Source organism: Epinephelus lanceolatus, chromosome 23, assembly GCF_041903045.1.
Source record: "Epinephelus lanceolatus isolate andai-2023 chromosome 23, ASM4190304v1, whole genome shotgun sequence".
Taxonomy (NCBI): domain Eukaryota; kingdom Metazoa; phylum Chordata; class Actinopteri; order Perciformes; family Serranidae; genus Epinephelus; species Epinephelus lanceolatus.
Genome location: NC_135756.1, coordinates 11,154,793 through 11,180,374, shown reverse-complemented (window position 1 = coordinate 11,180,374; position 25,582 = coordinate 11,154,793). Strand labels below are relative to the sequence as shown.

Below are 25,582 nucleotides of genomic sequence, written 5' to 3'. Positions count from 1 at the left end.
CAAAACGTAATGGCTTCAACCTGCACAGTAAAAAACATGGGTAGAGTGAAAGGCCATACAGTCAATGAAAACTTGCTATGGGGCTTTATTAATCCCAGATAAGAACGGGGCTATTTACTGTCTTTGATCCGTCTTTAACAAAATGCTCCATGGTTCATTTCAAAGCAGCTCTGGGAGTGGCGTCCTTTATCTCCTCTGTACCCGGCCAGTACTGTGATGCATTGTGTTGCTGGTGTGGAGGATGCAATCACAATAAGCTCCTGCTCTCGTTTCTGTTCGACTAACACGCGGACAAGTGAGAGGAAGTACTCCATTAGGTGTTAATGGTCAGGGGTCTAATTTATAAAGATTGTGTAGGCACAAAATGAGGCCTGAGTGATGGGAAATTGGCGATGCAGGTGGTGGAAACTATCAAATATATTTTGGCACATGCCATTTTTTGGCTTTTGTCCATACTTACATTTTTAGTATGGATCCTGAGCACCCAGGTCTCAGGGAGAGCAAAGACTGTCAGGTATAAAGAGGAAGCTATGCATAGTGCTGGCTGCCAGCCATGGTGACCATGCATAGGAGGGCTGGGCGTTGGTCCAAAAAGTCCCAGACACAGACAGCCAGGTTGGGCCACTTTGACATCCCTTAATGGGGACAAACATCAGTCCAAATTAGCCCCAGAGGCTTCCTCCTTTAAAAAGACAAAACCTTGAGCTGTGACATAAAGGACACACAGAGAGTGGAGACAGTGAGAAAAGTAAACTTTAACTGTCTTGAAGCAACTAAACATGAAAGCCTCAGGCACGAGCCCCCTGCAGCAGTCAGTTAGCCCGTACGCCTCGTACGATGGAAACTCTTGTACGTTCTGGGGAGGTGAGCAACGATACACTTGTCTGACAGGCTGCTAAGATAAACAGTCGAAGTTATTCCAAATTCCGAGAACTCAAAATTAGAAACTTAGAGTTAATTCTTGGTGTTGTATTTACCAAGTGTACACAACAGGTCCTGTGACAACAAGATCAACTAACTGCCACAAATTCCAGCCATGGCAAGGTCAACCATGAAAAGAATATAAGATTATATGTTGAGGTAATACACAGAGTGAGGTATGATAGTAAATTAAGTTGAAACAAAGCACAGATATGAATCAATTTTAATATATTTTGGCAGATATATAGACAAGGAAACATTGTGTTAGGGGAGTGCATATATATTTTGTAACACTGGGTGGTACTTGGACTAAATAAACTGGATTTTTTACTTATTCATTTAATTGGGTGGTAAATAGACTGGGAATAGTTGTATATTAGTTGTAAATACATTTGGGAATTTGTTGAAATAATATATCAGTTAAAAGAAGAAATTTAAGAAAGGGGTAGGGACATGTACATTTTACTTCTACGTACTCCTTTTCGAACACTGTTATCTTTGTCTTTTTTATCATTATTATGGTTCATTCAAACTAAAGGCCACGAAAAATGGAGACTTTAGCTTCCCTGAGAAACTATTGCTTCAAGGAAAAAGCAGACTTAACTAGAGCTCAGGCGGTTACTCACATAAATCAATCAATCGCAAAATCTTGCGCAAATATTTTTGATAATTGAAGAATGGTCAAAGTCCATTTTACGCAAAAACACCAAACTCTCTGGCTCCGGCTTCTCAAACCTGGAAAATTGCTGCTTTTCTTTGTCTTATGTCAAAGTAAACTCCAGGGTAGTGGCCCGCCACGATCAAAACATCTGCAGTCACCAACAGATTTTTGGAGCTGGACTGACTGCTGAAATATATATATAGTTTGGTTATCTGTAGCACCACCCTGTCCGAGCCCAGAGTGAGAAACACTGGACTTTTTGGCTTCTGCCCGTTGACGTCACAGTCAAATATTTGTGTATCACGACCAGCGAGGTGTGATGTACCCCGTTCAGGGACTATGTGCAACTAGTTGGAGAACATAAATCCTTTTCTTCTTCTAGTGACTGTGGTAGGGTTATCTGTGGAGGCCCTGTTATGCCAGTGTGATTAAAAAAATAATTTAACTGAGAAACTATTTAAAAAAAAAAAAAAAAAAAACGATTTAGTATTTAAACTCAACAGGTATCTCAAAATAATGAGAAACTTTCTCAAAACAATTGCTTAGTATCTTAGAATTTGTTAGTATTTCAAAATAATGAGTTTGAGTCTCAAAGTAATGCCACTCTCAAATATTACTTTATATTTTCAAACAATTTCTTTAGTATCTCAAAATAATGAGAAACTTTCTGGAAAAAGGTAGCATCTCAAAACAAGAAAAAAAAAATCCTCAAAAAATTATTAATATCTCAAAATAACACGAAACCTTCTCAAAATAATGACTCAGCAACGTTTCTCATTATTTTGAGATATTAGGTCAATATTTTGATAAAGCTTCTCATTATTTTACAATACTAAGTAATAGGGGTGGCGAGAAATCGATACAGCGTAGCGATGGATATTTTAGTGTGGCAATATTGTATCATCACACAGTGCCAAGTACCTATTTTTTAAAATATATAAACTATTAACATTACAAATACAAATTAAACTTTAGGCTTAATTAAATTAAAATTGATTTTTCAGTCCACTAGATTTTGCTGCTACAAAATAATGTCTGAGGTGAGATGAACAGACTGAAAACTTTATATTAATAGATAAAACAGATGTTGACAAAGTTTTCCTCTGGGGACGTAACTTACAGTTGAAAAAAAGGTAATAAACCCCAATATATTTCATCGCAACATATTTAAAATTGCACAAATATTGTTTCGTGACTCAAGTATCGTGAATCCTCTGGTGATTCCCACCCCTAATAAGTAACCATTTTGCCATGCTAAGTCCTTGACTTGAGAAAGTTTCTCATTATAATGTAGTGTTGTCACGATACCAAAATCTTTGTTTCAGTACCAATACCAATATGAATTTCGATACTTTTCGATACTCTTCGGTACGTTCCCTAAGGAAAAGTCCTTTTGGATACAAACCTTTAGAACAATAAATAGTAGGGGTGTAACGGTACCAAAAAAATCATGGTTCGGTAAGTACCTCGGTACGGACGTCATGGTTTGGTAACTCAAATGTTCCACCAAGTTTGTGTTGTCTCGTGTTGTCTCCCTTTGCGAGGCAGACTTTCTCGTCTTTTTTCACGTGCGCCAGCTGCGAATGTTGATACAGACAAGAAAGGCGTTTGTGTGCATAAATGAGTAAAATAAATTAACTAAATTAATGAACTGAATCAATTTCAAAGTACCAGTATTTTCCAAATGCAGTATAGTAGCGTTTGGAATACTCTAGTACCGCAGTACTGTTTTAGTACCGGTATACCGTGCAACACTATTATAATGACTCACAGGATCTTGTTTATTTTTCATCACAATGGCAGAAATGGGCTTCCATACACATCTGATCGTGATGTGGCTGTACACGCTTAAGTGGTTGATTACTCTTCAGGTGAATCACTTCCCTCATTCGGTAAATCCTCTACTACTGAAGTTTATTTTGACATGTGGGAACACAAATTAAAGCCCCGAGGACACAGGTTGGATTTACCTGCGTTAATTCTGGTAAATGTGTCAGTGTGGAAACGCTGCACTACCTGCAGTATCATGTTTCTGGAGAGTGACAACGCCCGCAACAACAGATTAATGTTGCTAAGGAAGTGATGTTGCAACAACCGCTTGCTCTTCACAGTCTGACACATTCCCTGAACGTTGCACTTCCCTCACCAAAGCTATTGGTACACAAGCTCCAACAGGCTGCGTAGGACATTATAGAGAAGTAAAACCTAATCTATCCTAGGTGAACTAATACTGAATGTGCTGGTTCAGCAGTTAATGTCAGTAGAGCGTAATTTACTGTATTTGAAACAGTTTGTTCTTTCAAAGTTTTACATTGGCGCTCTCATGTCTTTTCCCACTTCTAATTAAAGCACTTTGTACCTAATACGATATCTTAGACTGGTCTTGTATTCTGGGTGGTGGTCAGTGGCTCCATTAATCAACACTGGGTGACTCACTGCCAGAGAGTGCCTGTAAATCCTCTCCATTACCCTCTGGTGACATGCCGTTAAAGGAGCACCCATGTCCATGTGGGGTTCAATGTCATTCAGCCCATCAAAACACCCCCCTTTGGTTATTAACAGTCAGGAGGCCCACGGGATCCGCAGATGCTGAGAGGTGCTGCAAGGTGACCCGTGCTAATTTACAACATCTGCTTAAGCCTTCAACATGAAGGACCACAACAGTGCTTTTAAACATTGTAGCCTATTAACTACAGATAATATAGAGTATGTTTTACATCACATCTTTTTAAAAACATGTTGCAGTCTTACAGAAAGTTGCATTTACCATCTTATCTTCAGGCAGGCGTTTCAATGTGGGTCATACAGCATGAAAATCAATTGTCGGGCTCTTAAAGAGACAGTTCACCCCAAAATTGAAAAGAGATGTCTGACTTCTCTACAAAAGAATGGAACTAGATGACACTCTGCTTGTGGTGCTCAAAGTGCCAAAAAAATACAATTAAAAAAACTTAACATCAATGTCTCTTTCCAGAAATCATGACCTGGTTACTCAAGATAATCCACAGACCTTGTTACGAACTGTTTCATCCAGGAACTATTTTGTGTCTTTCAAACTACACCCAACGATCGTATCACCATGCAGAAGGAAGTGTGCATCTGCTCATGGACGAGACGCTCGTATTTGTGATAGCGCAAAACAGTAATTATATCCTCCTCAGATAAGCTGTAGCATTGAGGTAATGGTATGGAACTATTAGAATAACACTGTAGCTTAGCAGAGGAGGACGCCATTAATGGTTACATCTCGCACTGTCAAGAGCAAGAGCCTCTTGTTTTCTGGAAAGAGACATTGCTCTTGAGTTTGTCAAAAGACAAGCTGAGTTCCATCTAGTTCCATTATGTTAGAGAGAAGGCAGACATCTCTATCGCTGATATCTCCAACACTCAGCAACTCACACCAAAACAATCTCGATTAATAAACAGCACTACAGGTAAGAGGAAAAATATGTATTTTTGAATTGTTGAATTGAACTGTCCCAGGGGTCCTAGAGCACCATGGGCCCCAAAACCCCCAGATTTAATGTGTGTCATTCGGGCTTAGGTTATGCTATGTGATATGGAACTGTACCATTTAAGTACATTATCAGTTAAGGCAGGTTCGACGTGAGCAAATGATTTGCTGGAGTCTAGTTTAGAGACCTTATTTGTTTTAATTCATATTGTGCTCATATATTCCATATTCCCAAAATTAAGTTGTTATAGTTACGTTTCACAAACTGACACAGCAAGTTTTAGCACTATTAGGGGTGGGGGGACAAAACGATCCTACATATTGCCATATTTTTGTGTGGCAATATTGTATCGTCACACAGTATCTATTTTTTTTTTATTATTATATAAATCATTAATATGACAAATAAAAATTACTGGATACATTTTGCTGCTGTAAAAACGTCTGAAGTGAGACGAACAGATTGAAAACTTAATCTTATTAGATAAAACAGCTGTCGACAAAGTTTTCTTTTGGGGTCATAATTTACAGTTGAAAAAGGTTAATAAATTGCAATAAATGTTATTACAATGCTCAGCATATCGCAGCATATCTAAAATCACAATAATATTGTATCATGACTTAAGTATCATTGAAATATCGTATCGCTGATCCTCTGGTAATTCCCACCCCTAAGCATTAGAGTACTGATAGAGTGTAAAGTTCCCAAATTTAAAACATTGTCTCAACACAAGCAGCTGTACACAAACTTTACCTACTTTGGTATAAATCAGGAAATATCTAATCTAGGGCATAACCTTACAGTTATTTTCATTATTGATTAACCTGCATATTATTTTCTTAATTACTCTGGTTAATAGTTTTGTCTATAAAATGTCAGGAAATAGTAAAAGATGACCATTGTAATAATTTCCCAAGAGCCCACAGTGCCGTGTTCCACTTCCTGCTACATCTTATCCAACCTACAAAAACCCATACGGTATTTACTATCATAACTGACCAAGACGGGCAGCAAAATTCTCACAATCAACAAGCTGAAACCAAAGATGTTTGGCTTTTTCAGGTTAAAAAATGACAATTAATTGATCATCAGCAACAGCTTTACAGTTTAGTTTTTAGAACTTTGGGCTAAAAAAACATGGTTCGAAGTTGGAAAATATCTTGATTTTGGGCAGAAAACATCTACTGAATCATTAGTAAACAAGCCTAAAAATCCAACTAAGCATCAATAAGCACTGAGGTTTGATACCCAGGACTATGTGAAAGACAGCTGCTGCCTGTAACAGCAAGAAAAATACATCCAAATTCTTAAACTGTAAAGCCTGCGTTCAAAAATGGAATGCAAACACACACTTGTTTGATCCATTTAAAATCAAAGAGGATGTCCTCTTTACAGGACTACCCTCGAGGTGATCTACACACTCCCTCCCTCTCATGGCCCCTTTCTCCTGCTCATTTATCCTCACCGTCCACGGCCTTTACACCAAATGCTGATTCAAACTAACCTGCAGCGTCCCATGAGAAACAACCACAGGTGCAGGGACACTGCTCCTTCATTACTGCCGACCTGGCTCTGAGGAAACAGCACAGCCCACAGCTAAACTGTGTGCTACTTTTAGCTGATTTAGCTTTCATAGCTTTTAGCATTTTTTTCCCAAACACTTGTGTTTGCTGTTTATTTAACAAGTGTTTTCCTCTTGAATTGCAACATGTTATCATTCGAGTCGTTTAGCTGTATGCCAGCTCTGACACTGGTTTGACTGGCATGACTACAAGATGAATGAAGACAAAACCACCCGGCTGTGAGAAGAATGTACAAACAATCTGAAACATTCCACACTCTTAAATCACATCAAAGATTAAGACGCACTTTGTCTGTGAAGTTGTTTATCCGCATTGTTGCTGGCATAAAAAGTAGAAGTGTCAGGTAGTGTTAATGAGGAAATTATGATATGCCAGGAACAGCTGCAAAACTAACAGACATTCCCAACAGCCTCAACTGTACTCTGTGTTGAGTGCTAACAAGCTAATGTTAGCATGCTAAAATAAGGAAGTAAACATGTTAGAAGGGGACCCATTATGTGTTTCCTTTTTTCAGTCAAAATGTTACAATGTCAGATGTCCATAAATGTGGCCAATGTTTAAAACAATACTTTAGCTACAAGCTAATGCTAGGTTGTGACAAATTTCTCCATATGGTCATCTGCTCCAGGCACAATGCTACATGTAGCTACATGCTAATGTCAGGGAGACATGTAATCTTGGTTGCCACTGTGGTTTAAGTCACCCCTATTTCTGATCATATTCCTGCTAAAACATGTCCGGTTGTGTATTGAAGCTGCAGGGTTGATATTTTTTTGTCAGCTACCGCGGAAGTTAGCATTGCCCTGGTTCCCTCATCAAAAAACAATGATATTTTTCCATTGGATCTTGGATTATTGCAGGAAATGAGCTCTGTGGCAAACAAAACTTTACTTATGTGTTCAACAAGTTAATCTTCACAACCCCACGTTTATGACTTTTGAAGCCTAAATGCAATCCCCAGAAGTAAAAAGCTAGCTGACTGTAGGCTAAACAAACTACACTACAGTTGTGTAACACCACACCACAACAAGTCTGTAAAGCCATGTTTGGCGTAATGATGTTCTGGAAGCTAGTCTCATTTAGCCACTTGTTGGCAACCGCCTTTTTAAAGACAACTAAGAGCTTCAAAATTCACAAGTGGGGTGTTTACTGACAAAGTCTGTGTCACAGAACAAAATGTTGAAGTCTCTTAAGCTTGTGTTAACCACAGATCTTATTTCAGGCATCTAAATGAATGCTAACTCATTTCCAAGTTTAGGACTCCTGCAGTGCTCTATATGGTTATCTGCATCAGGCACACTGCTACATGTAGCTACATGCTAATGTCGTGGGAAACATGCAATTTTGGTCGATGATGTTTGTAATTTCTCCCCGATTTTGGATCATATTCCTGCTGAAACATGTTTGGGAGCTGTCACTGGTGATTTTTCTCCGTAGAAAGTGCTGCTATTCTCCTTTACACTCATTTCCCGGCTGCACTAACTACTGACAGGAAACCTCGAACTGCAGACAAGGTCAATTGTGAATCTTTTGATTCTGCATTTTTGAGCCGTGGTGGTTATATAATTGAAAGACTTTCCGTAAGCTGAGAAAAGCAAATTAAAAATCTGTGATGTCATCTATGAGTTGAGCGGGAACTCACAGGCGGGGCCAGTGGGAGAAACACTACTGCTCATATTTAGTGGGCCACATACCGTGGAACTAAACTTTGAAGCAATAAACTTTTTTTGGCAGATGCGTCAGGTGAGCAAATCCACTTAAATATATATATATATATATATATATATATATATATATATATATATATATATATATATATATATATATATATAGATAGATAAAGATAGATAGATATAGATAGATAGATAGAGGTGCCATCTTGGGGCCTGGTATTTAATTATTAATATCTATGGCAGAGACAGAGATATGAAAGACCTGAAAATGCTGACTAATCAGAGCCTACTGAGATTTTTGGGAGGAGGGCCTTAAAGAGACAGGTGCTAAACTGGAGCATTTCAGACAGAGGGTGAATACAGGTGCTGCAGTATGGACAGTATAAGGAAAACAAAGTGTTATTTGACCACTGAAACCCAAAATATAGTATGAACCTGAAAATGAGTGCAATAGGTCCCCTTCAAAATTATACTTGCTAACCATCAGCATTTAACATTGTTATTGTAGGTTAGCATGATGATGTTAGCATTTAGCTTAAAGCACAACAAAGCCACCAATCACACTATACCTAATACTTTATTTCTTCATAAAAATGTTTGTCATGACCATAAATGTCACAGAGACTTCAAAGCTGATGACGTTTCACCTCAGTTGATCTTTGAGGACACGGTCATTTTAATAAATGTCCACTGGGAGCGTCCTTCCTTTGATGCAGACAGTAAATTGTGATTTATGGATGTGCTTCTCTAAAATTCCCCCGAGGGGGCAAATCAAAGAAATTCACACAGTACTCCTTACAAAAAATGTCCAAACTGACATGTAGCATGATCCATGTCATGTCATCACAGCTGAACAGGATCGAATGATGAAACCTGAGGCTGACATTTGTGAACAGTAGCAGTGCTGAATACGGGTTTCTCTCCTCCATACACACATACACAGACTCACTCACGCTGACCGATATAAAACGGCGATTTACATCCTTGCAGTGGTTGTTTATCTGCTGAAGAGGAAGCACACTGCAATCCCCTCGCCCCAGACCACATCTTAACTCACACAGCCTCTCTCGAAGTGACTGAAACTGCGGACACGGAGATGCAAGGAAGAAATCAGCTCCCACGCTGCTGCCTCTCCATTCACTCATTGTAACCATGCTACTACTGTGGTATAGAAATGCATGAGTAGTAGAGATGTATACAGAGCTGCAACATGAGACAGGAGGGGTAGAAGGTGGGAAACAAAAGTTGACAAAAAAGATGGAAGGCTGTGAGAGAGAAATGAGGACAAAAGACGAGACCTGGGGGGTTTCACAGGAACAATTGTGGCTGGAGGTGAGAAAGCACCGGATGAGCGGCTGCACATGTGTAAACCAGGAAGGTTGCAAACCTATAAGACAATAGCGGGACTTTCTAAATCTGGCCCTGCCCCGTACTTTGTTGTGAAACTTCTCAAGAAGCCAGAAATGAAGTCACGTTGAGAACAAAATCCTCTCCGGCAGCATCTGGTCATAACTTAGTGCGGCTATAAATATATAAATGAGCACACATTCGCCAACATGCGTGCACACGTACCTATCTGAGAGCAAAATGTAGGTCATCTCGTGATGATAATTAGAGCTCTATTTGTGATCCCGATTTAGAAATCAGCGTGAGACACCTTCCTCATTTTGCCACTTATAGCTGATGGTGACAAGTCTGTGATCACACACCAAAACACCTTCTGAGGGGTGAAATCTTCGCAGTTTGCACAATGTGATGGACTGATATTTCCTGTTTTGTATGATGTAATTGTTGATGATACACACTTTGAAGTAGAGCTGCGAGGATCAGTTCATTTAAAGTCTGTAGGATTTAAAGGGACATATGGGCAGATATGGCACGTAACCACCTGGAAATAAGAACTGTTGTATTTTTGTTTGCGTAATCCACCATGTTGCACTGCCATGTTTCTGATGTAGTTCAGAGCAATGAAGCAAACACTGGCTCTAGATAGGGCAATTTGTGTTTTCCGTTGGCCACTGCAGCTCTCTTACATGCTGGGCACATGGCAGAGGTTTCAGCTGATTGCAATCTGAAACCTCGCTGCTATATGCTACTCAATCCTACACACTAGACCTTCAATTGATTAGTCGAGCGACAGAGAATTTATCCGCAACTATTTCTATAATTGAAATTTGTTATTTTCCATGGTTCCAGCTTCTCAAATGTCACCATTTATTCCTTTTCTCTTGTTTTATATCAGCACTGTATATTGGTTATTGGAGAGCGGCAACCTCCAAGGCTGAAAAATGGGGCCAGTGCGGAAGTGCCAAAAACTGCAGTTCTTCTAATGGCCACTTGAGGCCGGCCCGAAAACAGAGTAAATCCCCATAGACCCTATTTTACTGCAGAAATAACCATGTTTACAACCTGGTACAAAACATGGTTTTGGTCTCGGAAGCTAATTTCCATATTCACGACAGCCGTACGAGGGGTACATTTTTAAATAACTTACTCATATTTTATTTAGGCATAAATTTACGCATGTCGGATCCATCCCATGCTGCTCCACAGCTCCAACCTATCATCTACAGTAAATACAGTCATCTCTTTCTCCAAAAAACCAAGATGGTGACGGCCGAACTTGAGGTTTGAAAACGGGATTCCACAAACCAGTGGGTGACGTCACAGTAGCTAAGTTCATTATTTATATAGCCTGTGTTTATCGTTAAGACAAAACAAGACATTTGAAGGCGTCAATTACAACAGGAGTTCATCTCAATTCCCAGAATGTCAACAGTTTGACATTAATAAGCCTGAACACAAAAAACATTTAACCAAACAACAAAACTACAAACACTACAAATCACATCAGACATTACGAAAGTAGATGCAGCACAACAAATTAATCTTACCTAGTAGGTTTGGGTGGTATCAAGGTATTACAGTATCTTCTTTTTCAAATTAAGTGAGACAGACAACATAGTTTAATTCACGCAGCTTGTGAACTTGACTCAAGTGTGTGACCCAGTCTTAGAGCAGATATGTATTAGTCTAGGAAGTCTAACTTTGAGCTGAACAGAGAGACAACTGTACCACACACTGATTCCATACTGCATAACATTCTGTGTTATAGACTGGAAAAACAATACCAGGATCTTGTTTGCTCCAAATGACCTCCGTCTCCTGAGAAAGTAAATGTTGTACCTTGCTAAAAATATAATCTATATGTGCACTGCAGGATAAGCAGCGTCCACATAATGCCCAAATATTTATAGAAGGAAACCTGTTCCATCTGTGTGTTATGGATGGTAACTCTACTGACAAAACATTTCACTGAGAAGAAAAAAAACAACGCCAGTTGCAGCTCTATTTAAAGTGGATATGGATATAACTTTTAGCTGTCTCTGTGTCAACAGTTTGTTTGCAGTGATTTCTGGATCGTAAGGAAGACCTTCCCCTATCAAAGTAATGTCCTTACACTGCTGGGAGGTAATAAGCTGTGACCTAAGAGTCTGTGCTTACAAGGCTGGATAAAACATACTGATAGTTTCAGTTTCAATTTTTCCCAATTATATGCTGATTTGAATGGAAATGACGCCCTCGCACTGGTGATATGACATCTGGCAAAAGCAATGCAGCATGTAGAGCAGGCTGGTTCAGTGGTATATGAAGTTAAGACTATCACTGAAGTTTCCTTTCACTTTTTGAAATGTAAAAATAGTGCTGATAGATAGGACAGACAAAACAGACAGGACTGACTGCAGTGATAAGAAGTAACACTGCAGCTTAGAGCTCTTCCTACAGTATAAACGAGTCTAAAGTAAGAATGTAAAGTCATTATGCAACACCCCACATCTCCTCAGATCTGCATACTGTGAGGGAATTTCCACTCAGACTGGGAGCTGTGGTCTGGGGTGGACCAAGCTGCCGCCCAGCTGCACATTCATGACCAGGAGAGTCAGCTGTGCTCCTCAGTCTTCTTACTGCTCAGCACAGAGCACATCAGCCAGGAGGTGATTCAAACAGCTCGCCTCCACATGGCAAACCACACACACACACACGAAACACGACAGAGTGGTCAGATCTATAATAAACAGCTCTGTAATAATGTCAACTTTCCCCACACACACTGTTATTATCACTGCTGGAGTTAGAAAACAATTAAACACAATAAATATTCTCACAAATCCGCAAATCCGTGCCAACGCTCTCCAGTCGTCAGAGTCAAGGTAGAAACGTTGGTGAAATGGCTTTTCCGGTAAAACTTTTCAAAATAAAAAAAAAAAAAAATGAAGCACAACATACACATGACAACATCAGGTTTGCTGCTATTGAATATTTTCTGTATCAGTTACTTGGCCAAGTAGTTTATCAGTTAGTCATTGAGGGTACAAAATGCCAAAAAACTAATCCTAACATTTTAGGAGCTGCAAGGGGAAAATAGTGTTTTCAAAATGTCTATTTATCAATACTGAATATTTGAAACAGTTTCAATACCCATTTCCTACAGTAACAGCTGCACTTTTTTGCTCTCTGTTGACATTTAGTACAGTCATTCTGATGTTCACCGCCACCAACCAAGAAAAAAAAAGTTGTCACTGTCGTGCTATAGCCTTGTTATATTTGTATTGCAATAAAAAAACAGAATTTTAGGCTATCAGTATCAATTATTCCCTGTGACAAGCAGTGATATTTTTCAAGGTATGGTATCAAAGTTTGAAATTACAGTCTCGTGAAACACAAGAAGCTACTTCATACTTTTGTTTGCAACTTTAACAACTAATCAAACAACAATAATAGTTTATTTTCTGTTCTTCTACACATTTCAGTTCAAACAACCGTGAATATTAATGTCAATTTTTTCCTGTGACATTGAAAATGGTATAACATATTAATACTTTTCAAGGTATTGTATGAAATAAGAAATTCCAGTGTGGTGACAACACTAGAAGAAACTGCTTCATACATTTATTTGCAAGTTAAACAATTAATCTTAGAACAAAACTGTTTATTTTCTGTCCATCAGCTGACAGGTTAATCTACTACTGATTTCAGTTCAAACCAAAGATGATATAAAATAGAAAACTGTTTTATTTTAGTATTTTTTTTTATTTTAGCATTTTTTAATTAGCTTTTGAAAGAAAGGTACTTTTTTTCTCATAATTTAAGTAACAGTATTATAACTTCCTATGTCCATGATGTGAAACACTCAACTGTCTTCATGACAGTTTACAATTACTCTAACTGGCTGGGGACAATCAGGCTACAAGTCCAATTTTTTAACTACTTAAAAAGGTAGATTTTGTGCAAAGTCCTCAATACAATACCCTCATATTGGGTTTTACGAATTTTAATTAATTTATGAAGTTGTTAAAAATGTGTAGCCTCAGAGAAACTCTACTTTTACGCTCATTTAAACCCGTAATAAATTGTAACTCGTGTGTTTTTGTTATTTAATATGCTTTTCTTTTGAAGGCCACAGCCTGTACTTCCGGTATCGTTGGCATTACAGGCTACTAGCTTCCCGCAGCTGCTCCACGCTGACTGCGGCTCGAGCTGTCCCGCTACCCGCCGCCCTGCTATCGGAGGCGGCTACAGCTCCGTGCTGACTGCGTGCTCTCCCGTTACACAACTCCCACGGTCACACTGAAACAAACGACTGATAAAAAGCCGACACACTGTGACTGTTACCGGCTGAGTGCGCGCGGAGACGTTTTCAGCTCCGGCGTGTTGATGCTCATTCCCGCGGCTCCGATCACACAGCAGACAAATCCAATGAAAGATGCTCCGGCAGCGGCGTGCCAAGACACATCTCTGCCTCCCACAGTCCATGTACTAATCCCGATACACTGAACCACCGCCGATTTAAAATAGAAAAAGAAATAAAACCCTTCCTACCGTAGACATGGGCTGGTGCGGGCGGTTCCTTCCTCCTGCTGCTGTCAAAGAGGCTGTGCGGTGCGGCAGCTGCGGACTCTCTGCCTCCTCCCACCGGCCGCCCCTGGGCTCTGGCTGTTGGGATACTTCCACGGATCCGCCGACTGCCTGTCTGTCTGCAGACTACAGCAGCGAGACAGACTGCCACACTAATGTGGGATACTGAGTGGGCAGGGCGCGTCACTCCGCCCGTGGGCCCTCCCCTAGCCCCGCCGTTACACGCCGTTCTGACGAGTGCAAATCGAGCGTCACGCCAAAGCTCATTCAAAAATATGGGAAGTTAACGTGACGTGTTTGAAATGCGTGGAGTCGTTGATTGTTGGAAAGCATTTAGTCAGTTTCTCTTTGACTAATAAAAATATAAAATTCGGCATGTGTCACATAAATATAAACACATTATTTAACTTTAATATAACATTTAAATGGTTACATTGCAAATACAGTGTAGTTTTGACAATAACTTTTAAAACTAGGATTATCATGCAAAGGCTTATAGTTAGGGACATTTATGGTGTGTGCCATAGATGGGGTTTCATAGTAGCCTTTCAATTAAGGGTGTAGGTCCATCTTAACATTTTAGCATCAAACACTTAATTTCCTGCATTCTGCTGGACTTTTATGCACTAATTTATATATATATATATACATGTTTAAATCAAATTTTGGCAAAATAAAAGTCCTCAGAAGTTATTATGGGCCCCAGTGCACACTATTATGACGGGCCCTGGTGCTCGCTATCATGCATGTATTGTCAATGACATTAACATAAATATCACTCAACAATCATCGTTGCGTGTCTGAGAAAAATATCAAAGAAAGTAAGAAATTAATTATTTAATTGAATAATTTTTATAGTAGATTTATATTTTTTATTGCTTATGTAGAAAAAGCATATAACTTCATTTTAGTTTTACTGACTATTTTACAAATAAAAATAAAAACATGATGCAGATTAGGTTGCCTTTTTGAGGACATAAATATTTATATAACAAATGGCACCCATTTTAAATTAGTAGTATTTTTTTTTTTTTTTTTTGAAATCACTAATCTTTGAATACAGGTATATTTCCAAGGTGGCAATCTGGACTGCCACCTGTAACACAAATCTTTTTTTTTATTCATTAGCATTGCCTTTGTAATTAGCAAGCTAACTTGCTAGTATTCTAATCTATTGGCAAGTTCACTTGTTAGCGTAGCCTACCTAGTTAGCAAGATAACTTTCTAGTATTGCTGTTTATTGGCAAGTTTACTGATTAGCATAGCCAACCGAGTTAGCAAGATAACTCGCTAATATTCTAGTATATTGGCAAGTTGACTCATTAGCATAGCCTACCTAGTAGCAAGCTAACTTGCTAATATTCTAGTCTATTGGCAAGTTTACTCATTAGCATAGCCTACCTAGTAGCAAGCTAACTTACTAATATTCTAGTCTATTGGCAAGTTTATTGATTAGTATAGCCTTCCTAGTTAGCAAGCTAACTTGCTAATATTCTAGTCTATTTGCAAGTTGACTTATTAGCATAGCCTATGTAATTAGCAAGCTAACTTACTAATTTTCTAGTCTATTGGCAAGTTTATTCATTAGTATAGCCTACCTAGTTAGCAAGCTAACTTGCTCATATTCTGCTCTATTGGCAAGTTGACTTGTTAGCATAGCCAACCTAGTTAGCAAGCTAACTCACTAACCTTGCAGTGGGAATTTTGATAGAAGCACAGGAGCAGCACACTGATGATGTCAGAAGGCTGTGATTGGTTGACTGCAATATTGGCCCAGGAATGTGATGTAGGGTGTTGATCAAGGACCATGTCCAACTTCGTAAAATCTTGTCATGCCTAGCAGCTAACAGCTAACACAGCTAGCTTGGAAGTTGACCCGAGTCTGTCAAAATCTCTTGAGGTGATGACGCATAGCTGCTATTATGGACGAAAAACTAGGAAAGATGCTACATGACATTAATGTGAATATATCTCCAAGTTTAAAAGAAGTCTCTGATCAAGTCAGCGAGACGGAACTGCACGTGTTCCAAATATTGAGGAGTGTGTGTCCCCTGCGTCCCCTTGGAAATCTACACCTGTGCTGTCACTGGAGGCTCTGTGGGGATACAAAGTATACCCTGACTTTACACATTCGCAGTTTGATCATTTATTTCTATAAGAGCATAAATCTGGACATTAAGCATCGATAAAACAAGATAAGACCAAATTAATTTGATGACCCCAAACCAGAACATCATCCATGTTCTCTTAACGATGTGATAAACTTAAAGGGTCTGTAAATTATCTCACTCAATACAGGACTTCTCTGCTAACACTGAATGATCTATTGATAGCTCCCTGTTTAACTCAACCCATGCTTCAGTCTGCAGCTAATGTCAGAACAGGCCTTTTCCATTGACACCCACATAAAAACATGCACAGCGGATCATTTGCTTCCCTGCTTGCAAAGCACTGATGTATAATTAAAGTTATCAAGTACCAGGCATCAACCACCACCGTATCGGTTATTACAGCCAGCCTGTTGCCTGGAGGACACTTAAAACTCCAGTTGGTGCCATTATTCCACATATTACAGCTTTGATTATGACTCACAGTCGTAGTTTCGCTGCACTTAGCCGAAGGGCACAGTGTTGGTTTTTTTGCTACAGCTGCGCAATAACTGTACTATAATGGACAAAATTAATCTCTATTCAGCTGTTAAAGTATGAACGTGGGGTGCTAGGACTCTGCAGATGGTAGAACAGGTTTAACAGACAGCTCCGGGTACTGTATGATGTGTCTGAGTGTGTGCATGACAACAATGTGAAGGCGATGTAACTTATAAACAGTTTGTCAGATGGCGTGAAGACTGTAAACATGACTGTGAGCATAGGAGCCATAAGACACACAGACTTTATAAGTGTGTTTTGTTTTGCATCTCTGAGAAGTCGTTACACATCTCTCTACTTCCTGTTTGTAGTTTCTGTGTCTATAATTGTTTTTCCCATTTTATTCATATTGCATTTCTTTGTGGTCATTTTGAGTCTCTTTGTGGTTGTTTTGAGTCTCTTAGTGGTCATTTTGAATCTCTGTGGTCACTTTGTAGTCTTCTGGGGTCTCTTTGTAGTCACTTTGAATCTCTGTGGTCATTTTGTGTCTCTTTGTGGTTGTTTTGAATCTCTTTGTGGTCATTTAGAGTCTCTCTGTGGTTGTTTTGTGTCTCTCCGTGGTCCTTTTGTGACTCTTAGTGGTCATTTTGAATCTCTTTGTGATCATTTTGTGTCTCTTTGTGGTTGTTTTGAATCTCTTTGTGGTCTTTTTGAGTCTTTCTGTGGTTGTTTTGTGTCTCTCTGTGGTCTTTTTGTGTCTCTTAGTGGTCATTTTGTGTCTCTCTGTGGTTGTTTTGAGTCTCTTTGTGGTCGTTTTGAGTCTCTTAGTGGTCATTTTGAATCTCTGTGGTCATTTTGAGTCTCTGTGGTTGTTTTGAATCTCTTTGTGGTTGTTTTGTGTCTCTCTGTGGTCGTTTTGAGTCTCTTTGTGGTCGTTTTGAGTCTCTTAGTGGTCATTTTGAATCTCTGTGATCATTTTGAGTCTCTTTGTGGTTGTTTTGTGTCTCTCTGTGGTCCTTTTGTGTCTCTTAGTGGTCATTTTGTGTCTCTTTGTGGTCTTTTTGAGTCTCTTTGTGGTCATTTTGTGTCTCTTTTTGGAATTTTTGCATCTCTTTGTAGTTGTTTTGTGTCTCTTTTTGGTCATACTGAATGTCTTTGCAATTGCCTCCATCTCATAGTAGCTGTTTCGTGTCTCTTTGTGGTTGTTTTGCCGCTTTAAATTGTCGTTGTGATTCTTTTTGTGCCTCGTTGCAGATGTTTTGAATCTCTCTATAGTCATTTTGTGTCACTTTGTTGTTGTTTTATCTTTTTTTGTGGTTTCTTTTCTTTATTCATATTGAATCTCTTTGCAGTTTCATTCATCTCTTTGTAGTAATTTTGTGTCTTTATGGTTGTTATGCCCACTTTTGTAATTTTTTTTGTGAGTCTCTTTGGAGCTGTTACATCTCTTTGTAGCCATTTTGTATCTCTTTGTAGTTGCTTTGCATCTCGAAGTAGTCATTTTTGTCTATTTGTGGTTGTTTTACCCAATTTCTTAGTAGTTGTAAGTCTCTTTGTGGTTCCTTGCAGCTTTTTTGTTGCATTTCCTTATAGTTATTTTGTGTCTCTTTGTGGTTGTTTTTCCTCTTGCATAGCCATGTCTCCTTGCAGCTGTTTTGCATCTCTTTGTATTTTTTTTGTCTCTGTTGTCATTTTTTATCCCTCTGTAGTTGATTTGCATCTCTTTGTGGTCTTTTTTTGTTTCTTTGTGGTCAGTTTGAGTCTTCCCCTGGTCGGCATGTGTTTATTTGAATCACATTTTGCAGGTGAAAGCCGGAGGGCCGGGGGCTGATAATTTGGGCCCCTGGGTTTGTGCCCAAAAGGCCTATTTATCAAACCATCCATAAATGCAAACTTGGTCTTGAGCCACAAACCTTAAAGTGGCCCTCACATGCTGACAGGATCTGCTGTAACAGACAGTCTCTCTGATTTTAAAAGTAAAAGGCAGACAGGAACACGACAACCCTCAGCTTGTTCTGCAGGTAATCCTTGTTGTGCAACATGTTACGTTCTGTCCTTTAAATATTTGCTTTCCTCAGAGGAGATTTATAACCATCCCACCAAGATCCGGGTTGATTTTTTATTTAATTATTATTATTATAATTTTGTTTTTAACACAGAAAGTCACGACTGAGACTGTCTGTATTATAGAATTAAACTATGAGTGCTGTATTACATTTAACCTGCGTTTCAAGCAGTAAATGGTCTTTTCAGAGTGAATGTAGCTCCCAAATGAGTCGACTGTTTTTCCTGCAACTCTCGGAAAATCTGACTAACTGAGGGAATACACCTCTCCTGTTGTGTAAACCTACGTAGCTTCTCTGGCGTCCCATGTGCAGCAGTGCAAATGAGTTGAGGGTGAGATACAGAGGAATGCAGCGAAACAATTCCTGGCTCACCTCACATAAAAGCATCACAGTTGCCCCCGGCTAAGGTGAGGCAATTCGAGACACAGAAACTGAAACTCTTGAACACTGGAGGTGCTGTTAAGATCTCTTCTTTGTGCAGCATTGTAGAGTCTTCTAGAAGGATGGACTAATTATATTTTTGTTATCTCTGCACTGCAGTTATTTTACTGGCAATATGTTCAGTGTTGATGAGATGCTACACCAGAGACGTCGGCGGAGGAGGCAAAGCAATCCATCAAATGCTGAAAATCTGAGTCATGTCTGCTGTCAATTACATTAGTGTTGGCGTGTTGGGGAGAAACATTAGGGCAGTGCTCGGTGCTGTCAGATGCAACTGAGATCCAGGGATGTGAGCCATTTGTGTGGCTTAGATGAACAGTTACAACTCAAAAAACTGCTGTACGTGGATGGATTACTGAATGAGCCTGCCGGGCACAGGCCCAGGGGCCCAAATGTCAGTGCCCCTCTGGCCTACACCTGCAAACTGGCACTTAGACAAACACATACTGACCAGGAAGAGACACAAAACTATCACAAGGAGACAAAATGACCACAAAGAAAGACACAAAGTTACCTCAATTAGACACAAAATGACCTCAAAAAAACAACCACAAGGACACACATACAGTGGAACACAAAACAACCAAAAAAAAAAGACACAAAATTACTTAAAACTTACACAAAACAACCACAAGACAACACACAACAACCAAACAGACAAAAAACATTACCTCAGAGAGACATTAAATTGCATCAAGTTGACACAAAACAACAGCAAGGAGACACACAACAACCATAACATGAATACAAAGCGACACAAAACCGCTGGAAAAGACATAAAAGTACCTCAGAAAGACACAAAATGCCTAAAAAAGACAAAAAAATTTCCTCAAAGATACACAAAATAACCTCAAAGAGACACAACATGATTGACACAGAAAATGGCCTCAGAACGACAAAAAATTGCCTCAAATTAACACACAACCACAAGGAGACATGAAATTGCCCCAAAGTGACCACGAATTTCCATGAAGAGACATAAAATCAGAGAGACACGAAATTAGCCCAAAGAGGCACATTTCATCAAATAGACACAAAACAACTTCAGAGGCACAACATTGTCTCAAAGAGACAGAAAATGACCTCAAAGGTGCACAAAATGACCTCAGAGAGACAAAAAAGCTTTAATTTGACACAAAACAACCACAAGCAGACACTAAAGGGACACAAAGGGACACAAAACAACCAGAAGACATAAAATTACCTCTAATAGAGACAAACTTACCCCAAAAAGACACAAAACTGACCCAAAGAGACACAAAACCACCTCAAAGAGACACAATAGCTTCAAAGAGGCACAACATTGTCTCAAAGAGACAGATAAGTACTCCAAAGAGACACAAAATGGTCTAAACTGCCCTTCTTTGACAGAAAACAACCACAGGGAGACACTGAATGGATATAAAGGGACACAAAACTACCAGAAAAAATGTTTCCAAGAGAGAAAATTACCTTCAACAGAGACAAATATACCTCAAAAAGATGCAAATTGGCCTAAAAGAGACATGGAATTGCCCCAGAGTGACACAAAATGACCTTAATGAGACACAAAATGGCCTCAGAGAGACAAAAAACTGCCTTCCTTTGACAGGAAACAACCACAAGGAGACACTGGAAACCAAGTAAATACAAAATTGCCTCTAAGGGACAAAACTATCTTATTGAGCAACAAAATTATCTCAGAGACACAAAAATGGCCTATAAGACACATGGAATTACCTCAAAGATGCAAAAAATTACACAAAAAACAACCACAAGGAGACACTAAATTGCCTTTGATAGACAAAATTACCTCAAGAAAATGCGCAATGGTCTAAGAGAGGCATAAAATGACCTTAGAGACACCAAATTTTCTCAGAGACACCACATAACTTCAAAGAGGTACAACATTGTCTCAAGGAGACAGAACATTACCTCAAACATGCACAAAATGACATCAGAGACAAAAACTGCCATAATTTGACACAAAACAACCAGACAGACAATTACTTCAAAGAGGTACACAACAACAAGAGACACAAAATGGCCAGACAAGACACAAAAAGACACAAAGAGACATAGAACCACAAAAAGATGCATAAAGACTTCAAAGAGACGCAAAACCATCACAGAGTCATTGTCTCTTGCTTATACTTAGGAGAGGCTGTGGGACCTGTTCCATATCTGAGCCCAGGGGCCCACTGTCTTATAATCCATCCCTACATAAAGCTGCTGTGTAACACCCTGCTCATCATCTGACTGCATGTGCGTCTGAAGATTTGAGCACAACAATGTATAAAATATGAGTTATTTCCTCTGAGTGCCGTGTGATAAACACGTCTGAAGTCCTTGGTCTCTTCAGAGAGAGCAGAGCAGTCTGTTAAGGCCTGTACTGAGCTTGTCTGTCTCCCGGTGGAGACATGAGTACAGCTCCGGATTGATTCGCCCCTGTGGAGAACACGCGCAGCAGCCAGCAGCTTCCAGCTGGCAGCAGGCAGCCCCGACCAGCGCTGCCTCTGCAGGAGAGCTGGTTCTCCTGCTCCTGCAGTGCTTCATCTCTCACCCCGCGCTCCTCCTGGGTCTGTTTGATGCACACACCTCTGTATATTTACAGCATGCACCTCGTAATGCTTTGATACGATAAAAACACTGTTTGTCAGTTTGTTTAAAAGAAGACATGAAATCAGGTCAGGTGTGAGGCTTACTAAAATGTAACATCCAACCCTAAATTAATCACCATGCTGCTTACAAGCTGTGTTTCATGTGTTTCTCATGCGTATTGCAACAGGATGTACGTGTGAAAACCACAGCATCAACTGGAGGAAGTGAACACACTGGTGTTATGAATTCCCCAAAGCTGCTTAAGAGGCTGAAGATCACATAAATGTCGACCACAGACACAAGAGCAGAAATGTTTAACTCAAACAGTCATTATTTAAAGTGTGCTTGATGTAATGTTTATGAAATCATGACATCACACTGGATGATAAAATCCCTATAACATTCTGTAAGAGGAAATGTCTGACTAATAACTTTATGTAAGTTCAACAATTATGAAACCAAGCTGCATACAACTCCTGGCCTACACTGACCTCTAGTGTCCATATGGAGAACGTGCACGCATGGTGTAGAACCACTGGATCCTCTATTCACCCTGCACACAGCTGACAGGAAACATCAGTTATAATATTCTGTACATGTAAAGCCAACGTCTCCCCGAGCTAATCACATTATCAGGGCCATTTTTGTTGTTGTTGTTGTAAACAATACTTGCTGTATTGTACCTGGTTTATCAGACGCCCCCATGTGGTCAAATACTGACACTGCCACAGTACAAACATTTAAAGAGAGAAGCTAAAAAGGAGTTTCATTCACCTACAAACACACAAAAGCACAGACCCACACTGGTAACACTTTAACCTCCTGCCCCTTGACACTATAATGTAGCTGTAAACTGATAAAAGGAACGTATTTATTCACAAAGCTATATGTTTAATGACACAGATGTAAAATATCTAATCTGGGGTAGGCAGTTTTATTTGGCTTCACTGGGCAAAAATCCCACCATAAACTTTGAGCATATTTTAATTCAAGTGGATTAAAAGAAAACTGTTTTCAGGCCTTAGATAATCTAGCTCATGACAGGAGACTCTGGCCAATCACAGGTAATTTCAAAGAGAAGGCATTTCTATTGACTGTTCTACAGATACATATGTGTGTCTCTTCAGTCAAAGTCTGATTCAACGGCGGAGAATCCCGCAGAGAAAGTTGCGATTCAAGACTGTCTACATTGCAAAGCAACGCATGAGAGAAAGATGGACTTATCATAAAGAGCGTCTGACAATAACTCAAGTAAAAGGTGTCAACATTAGCAAAGTGTTTCAGAGATGTAGAGGAAATGTTGCTAATAGTTTAGCCTTCTGCTAACATTAGTCACCTTGTGTCCTACGCCTCACTCCCCCACCACTACACACCACCACTCCTGGAGCAGAGTAGGCAGCAGCTCCTAAGATGGACCCCAAATCAGCAGCTGCAGTAATTTGAAATCAGCCGATGCAAACTTCAGCACCGGGAGAAGGAGCTACCCTGACTCCTTGCTGGATCAGCTGACTGTTTGGACCCAGCACTGCTGTTATTTCACTAGGGCGCTGGGGGTTTTCAATTTTCACTGGCTGAATTCAAGCAGCTACAGCCGTTGACCGAAGGTCCATGTCCAGAGCTGCTGCCTGCTCTCCTCGGGGTTAAGCAGTTCACAGTGGCGGGAAGCAAGGAGAAGGGAAGGTAGTGTTGCTAACGTTAGCCAGAGCCTCAAATCACACTCAGTCCTACACCTCATTCCACACCGCTACACACCACTGTGCCTGGAGGAGAGGGGGCAGCAGCTCTAGAGACAGACCCCAACTCTGCAGCCACAGCAACCCAAATCCAGCAAACCTTCTGTTGCTGCTCTTACACAGGTTAGACCCAGCATTGTTGCTGGATACCAGCCCACTGTGACACCTGGCGCAGTGGGGTTTGCACTAGCCTAATTGGAGACACTACAGCCATCGACTGAAGCTGCTGCCCACTCTCCTCCTCGTGAAGCAGTTCACAGTGGTGGGGAGCGAGACTGAGGTTACCTAGCCAATTCCTGACACCTTGGCGAGTGTGGGGGAGAATGTGGAGGAGAATGGGCAGCAGCTCCTGAGACAGATCCCCAGTCAGCAGCCACAGCAACACAGAAATCAGCCAACGCAAACCCCAACTGTGGGGAATTGGACAGCCGTGACTTGCCCCTGGATCAGCTATAAGGTTAGACTCGGCATAGTCTCTATAAACAGACTCCACATTCAGTGAATGTAGAGTCTGTAGGCAAACCCCTGAGATCTTGTCTCCGGAAGAAGAGCGGAAGAGCCCTGGTTTCCAGTTGTAGGCTGTTGTAGGCCGCGTGATATTGACCAATCATGTTTGAGCCGGCTGCAGTTGTTGCCAGGTTAAACGGTCCGTGCGGTGAACTAACAAGGCGGAACATAATTGGGGTCACTGCAAACTCTGAATCCATCGCAATGGTTCAGCATATTTACTTAAATATAAACGGAAGTCGGAAATGGGAATTCGCCTCCTCCGCCCAAATCAAACCAGAATGCCAAAAAATCGGGGGTCTGCCCCCAGAGGCTGTATCGCCGCCTGCCGGAAGTCAGACACCAAATACAGCCGATGGGTTCCGAGAATGGACTCGGCACTGCTGCTATGACACCAGGACACTGTGGGGTTTGTGCTGGCCAAATTTGAGCCAGTACAGCTGCTGACCGAAGGTTTGTCTCCTGAGCTACTGCCTGCTCTCCTCGCAGTAAAGCATTCCACAGCGGTAAGAAGCAAGGGTAACGTTAGCTAGAGCCTCAAATCACAGTATGTCCTCCGCCTCTCTTCCCATGTCTCTACAAACCACTTCAAAAGGACAAAAGCAGGCAGCAGCTTGGGAGACAGTCAGCAAACTTTCTGTTGCTGCCCTTACAGAGGACAGACCCAGCACTGCTGCTGGCCATCAGCCTGTTGTGACACTCGGCACTAGGGGGTTTCACTGGCTGAATGGAGCCGCTACAGCCACCAACTAAAGCTGCTGCCCACTCCCATCCTCCCGAAGCAGTTCACAGTGGAGTGGAGCGGGGCTAAGGGACCACGTAGTGGTTGGCTAGCCAATTCCTGACACCTTGGTGAGACCTCTGTTAAAAAACAAAAGTGGGAAATTTAAAACAAAAGTTTGGGACATTTCCAGCCATATTTGTAGTGAACAAACCAGGTATTCTAAGCAAAAAGATGTTTTCCTAACCCATACCAGGTGTTGTCACGTTAAATTGAGTTTCAACATATCCCAAAATGGCTTAAAGTCAAATGTTACCTGTACATTTCTTCTACATGAACTGTTTAATAAAAACAGACACCCATAATAAATCACACAGCAGCAGGTCCTGAATAAATCTTTGATGTCGTGTCAAGATTTTCTTTTATTTTGACAGCGTTTCAGAATATCATACAGGTAAACAAGATTTTTGCAAAAGTTAATATATCCATAGTGTTGCATTTCATAAAAATAGTTGCTCCACTTACAGTCTTTGTGACCATCAATAGTACACGGAGTCATATTTATAGAGATATTTGTTCAGGGTCTATACACTGCTATAACACTACACAGTGATACTGAGCCGCTTGGGTGGAGCGTGTGCTGTCATGTCAACACGCATATATATATTTTTTTTACACCATTAGATGTCTTTTTTTTGTTCTTTTTACTTTCCGTAGCAAAGTACTTACAATTTTGC

At 40.3% G+C, this 25,582-nt stretch overlaps 1 protein-coding gene across 2 annotated transcripts in view; it reads right to left on the bottom strand.

Annotated features, from left to right (window-relative positions):
• LOC117249176 (fatty acyl-CoA reductase 1) overlaps window positions 1-14,328 on the bottom strand; it is an 82,379-nt gene extending 68,051 nt beyond the window's left edge. The window contains exon 1 of one of the 2 annotated variants that reach the window (XM_033614620.2): window positions 14,174-14,328. In XM_033614620.2, coding sequence (XP_033470511.1) covers window positions 14,174-14,182 — 9 coding nt within the window. In that variant the 5' untranslated portion in view covers window positions 14,183-14,328. Of the gene's footprint in view, window positions 1-13,966; window positions 14,115-14,173 lie in introns of those variants that run through there. The other variant, XM_078165302.1, reaches the window with a different exon arrangement.
• Window positions 14,329-25,582: the final 11,254 nt, after the last annotated feature.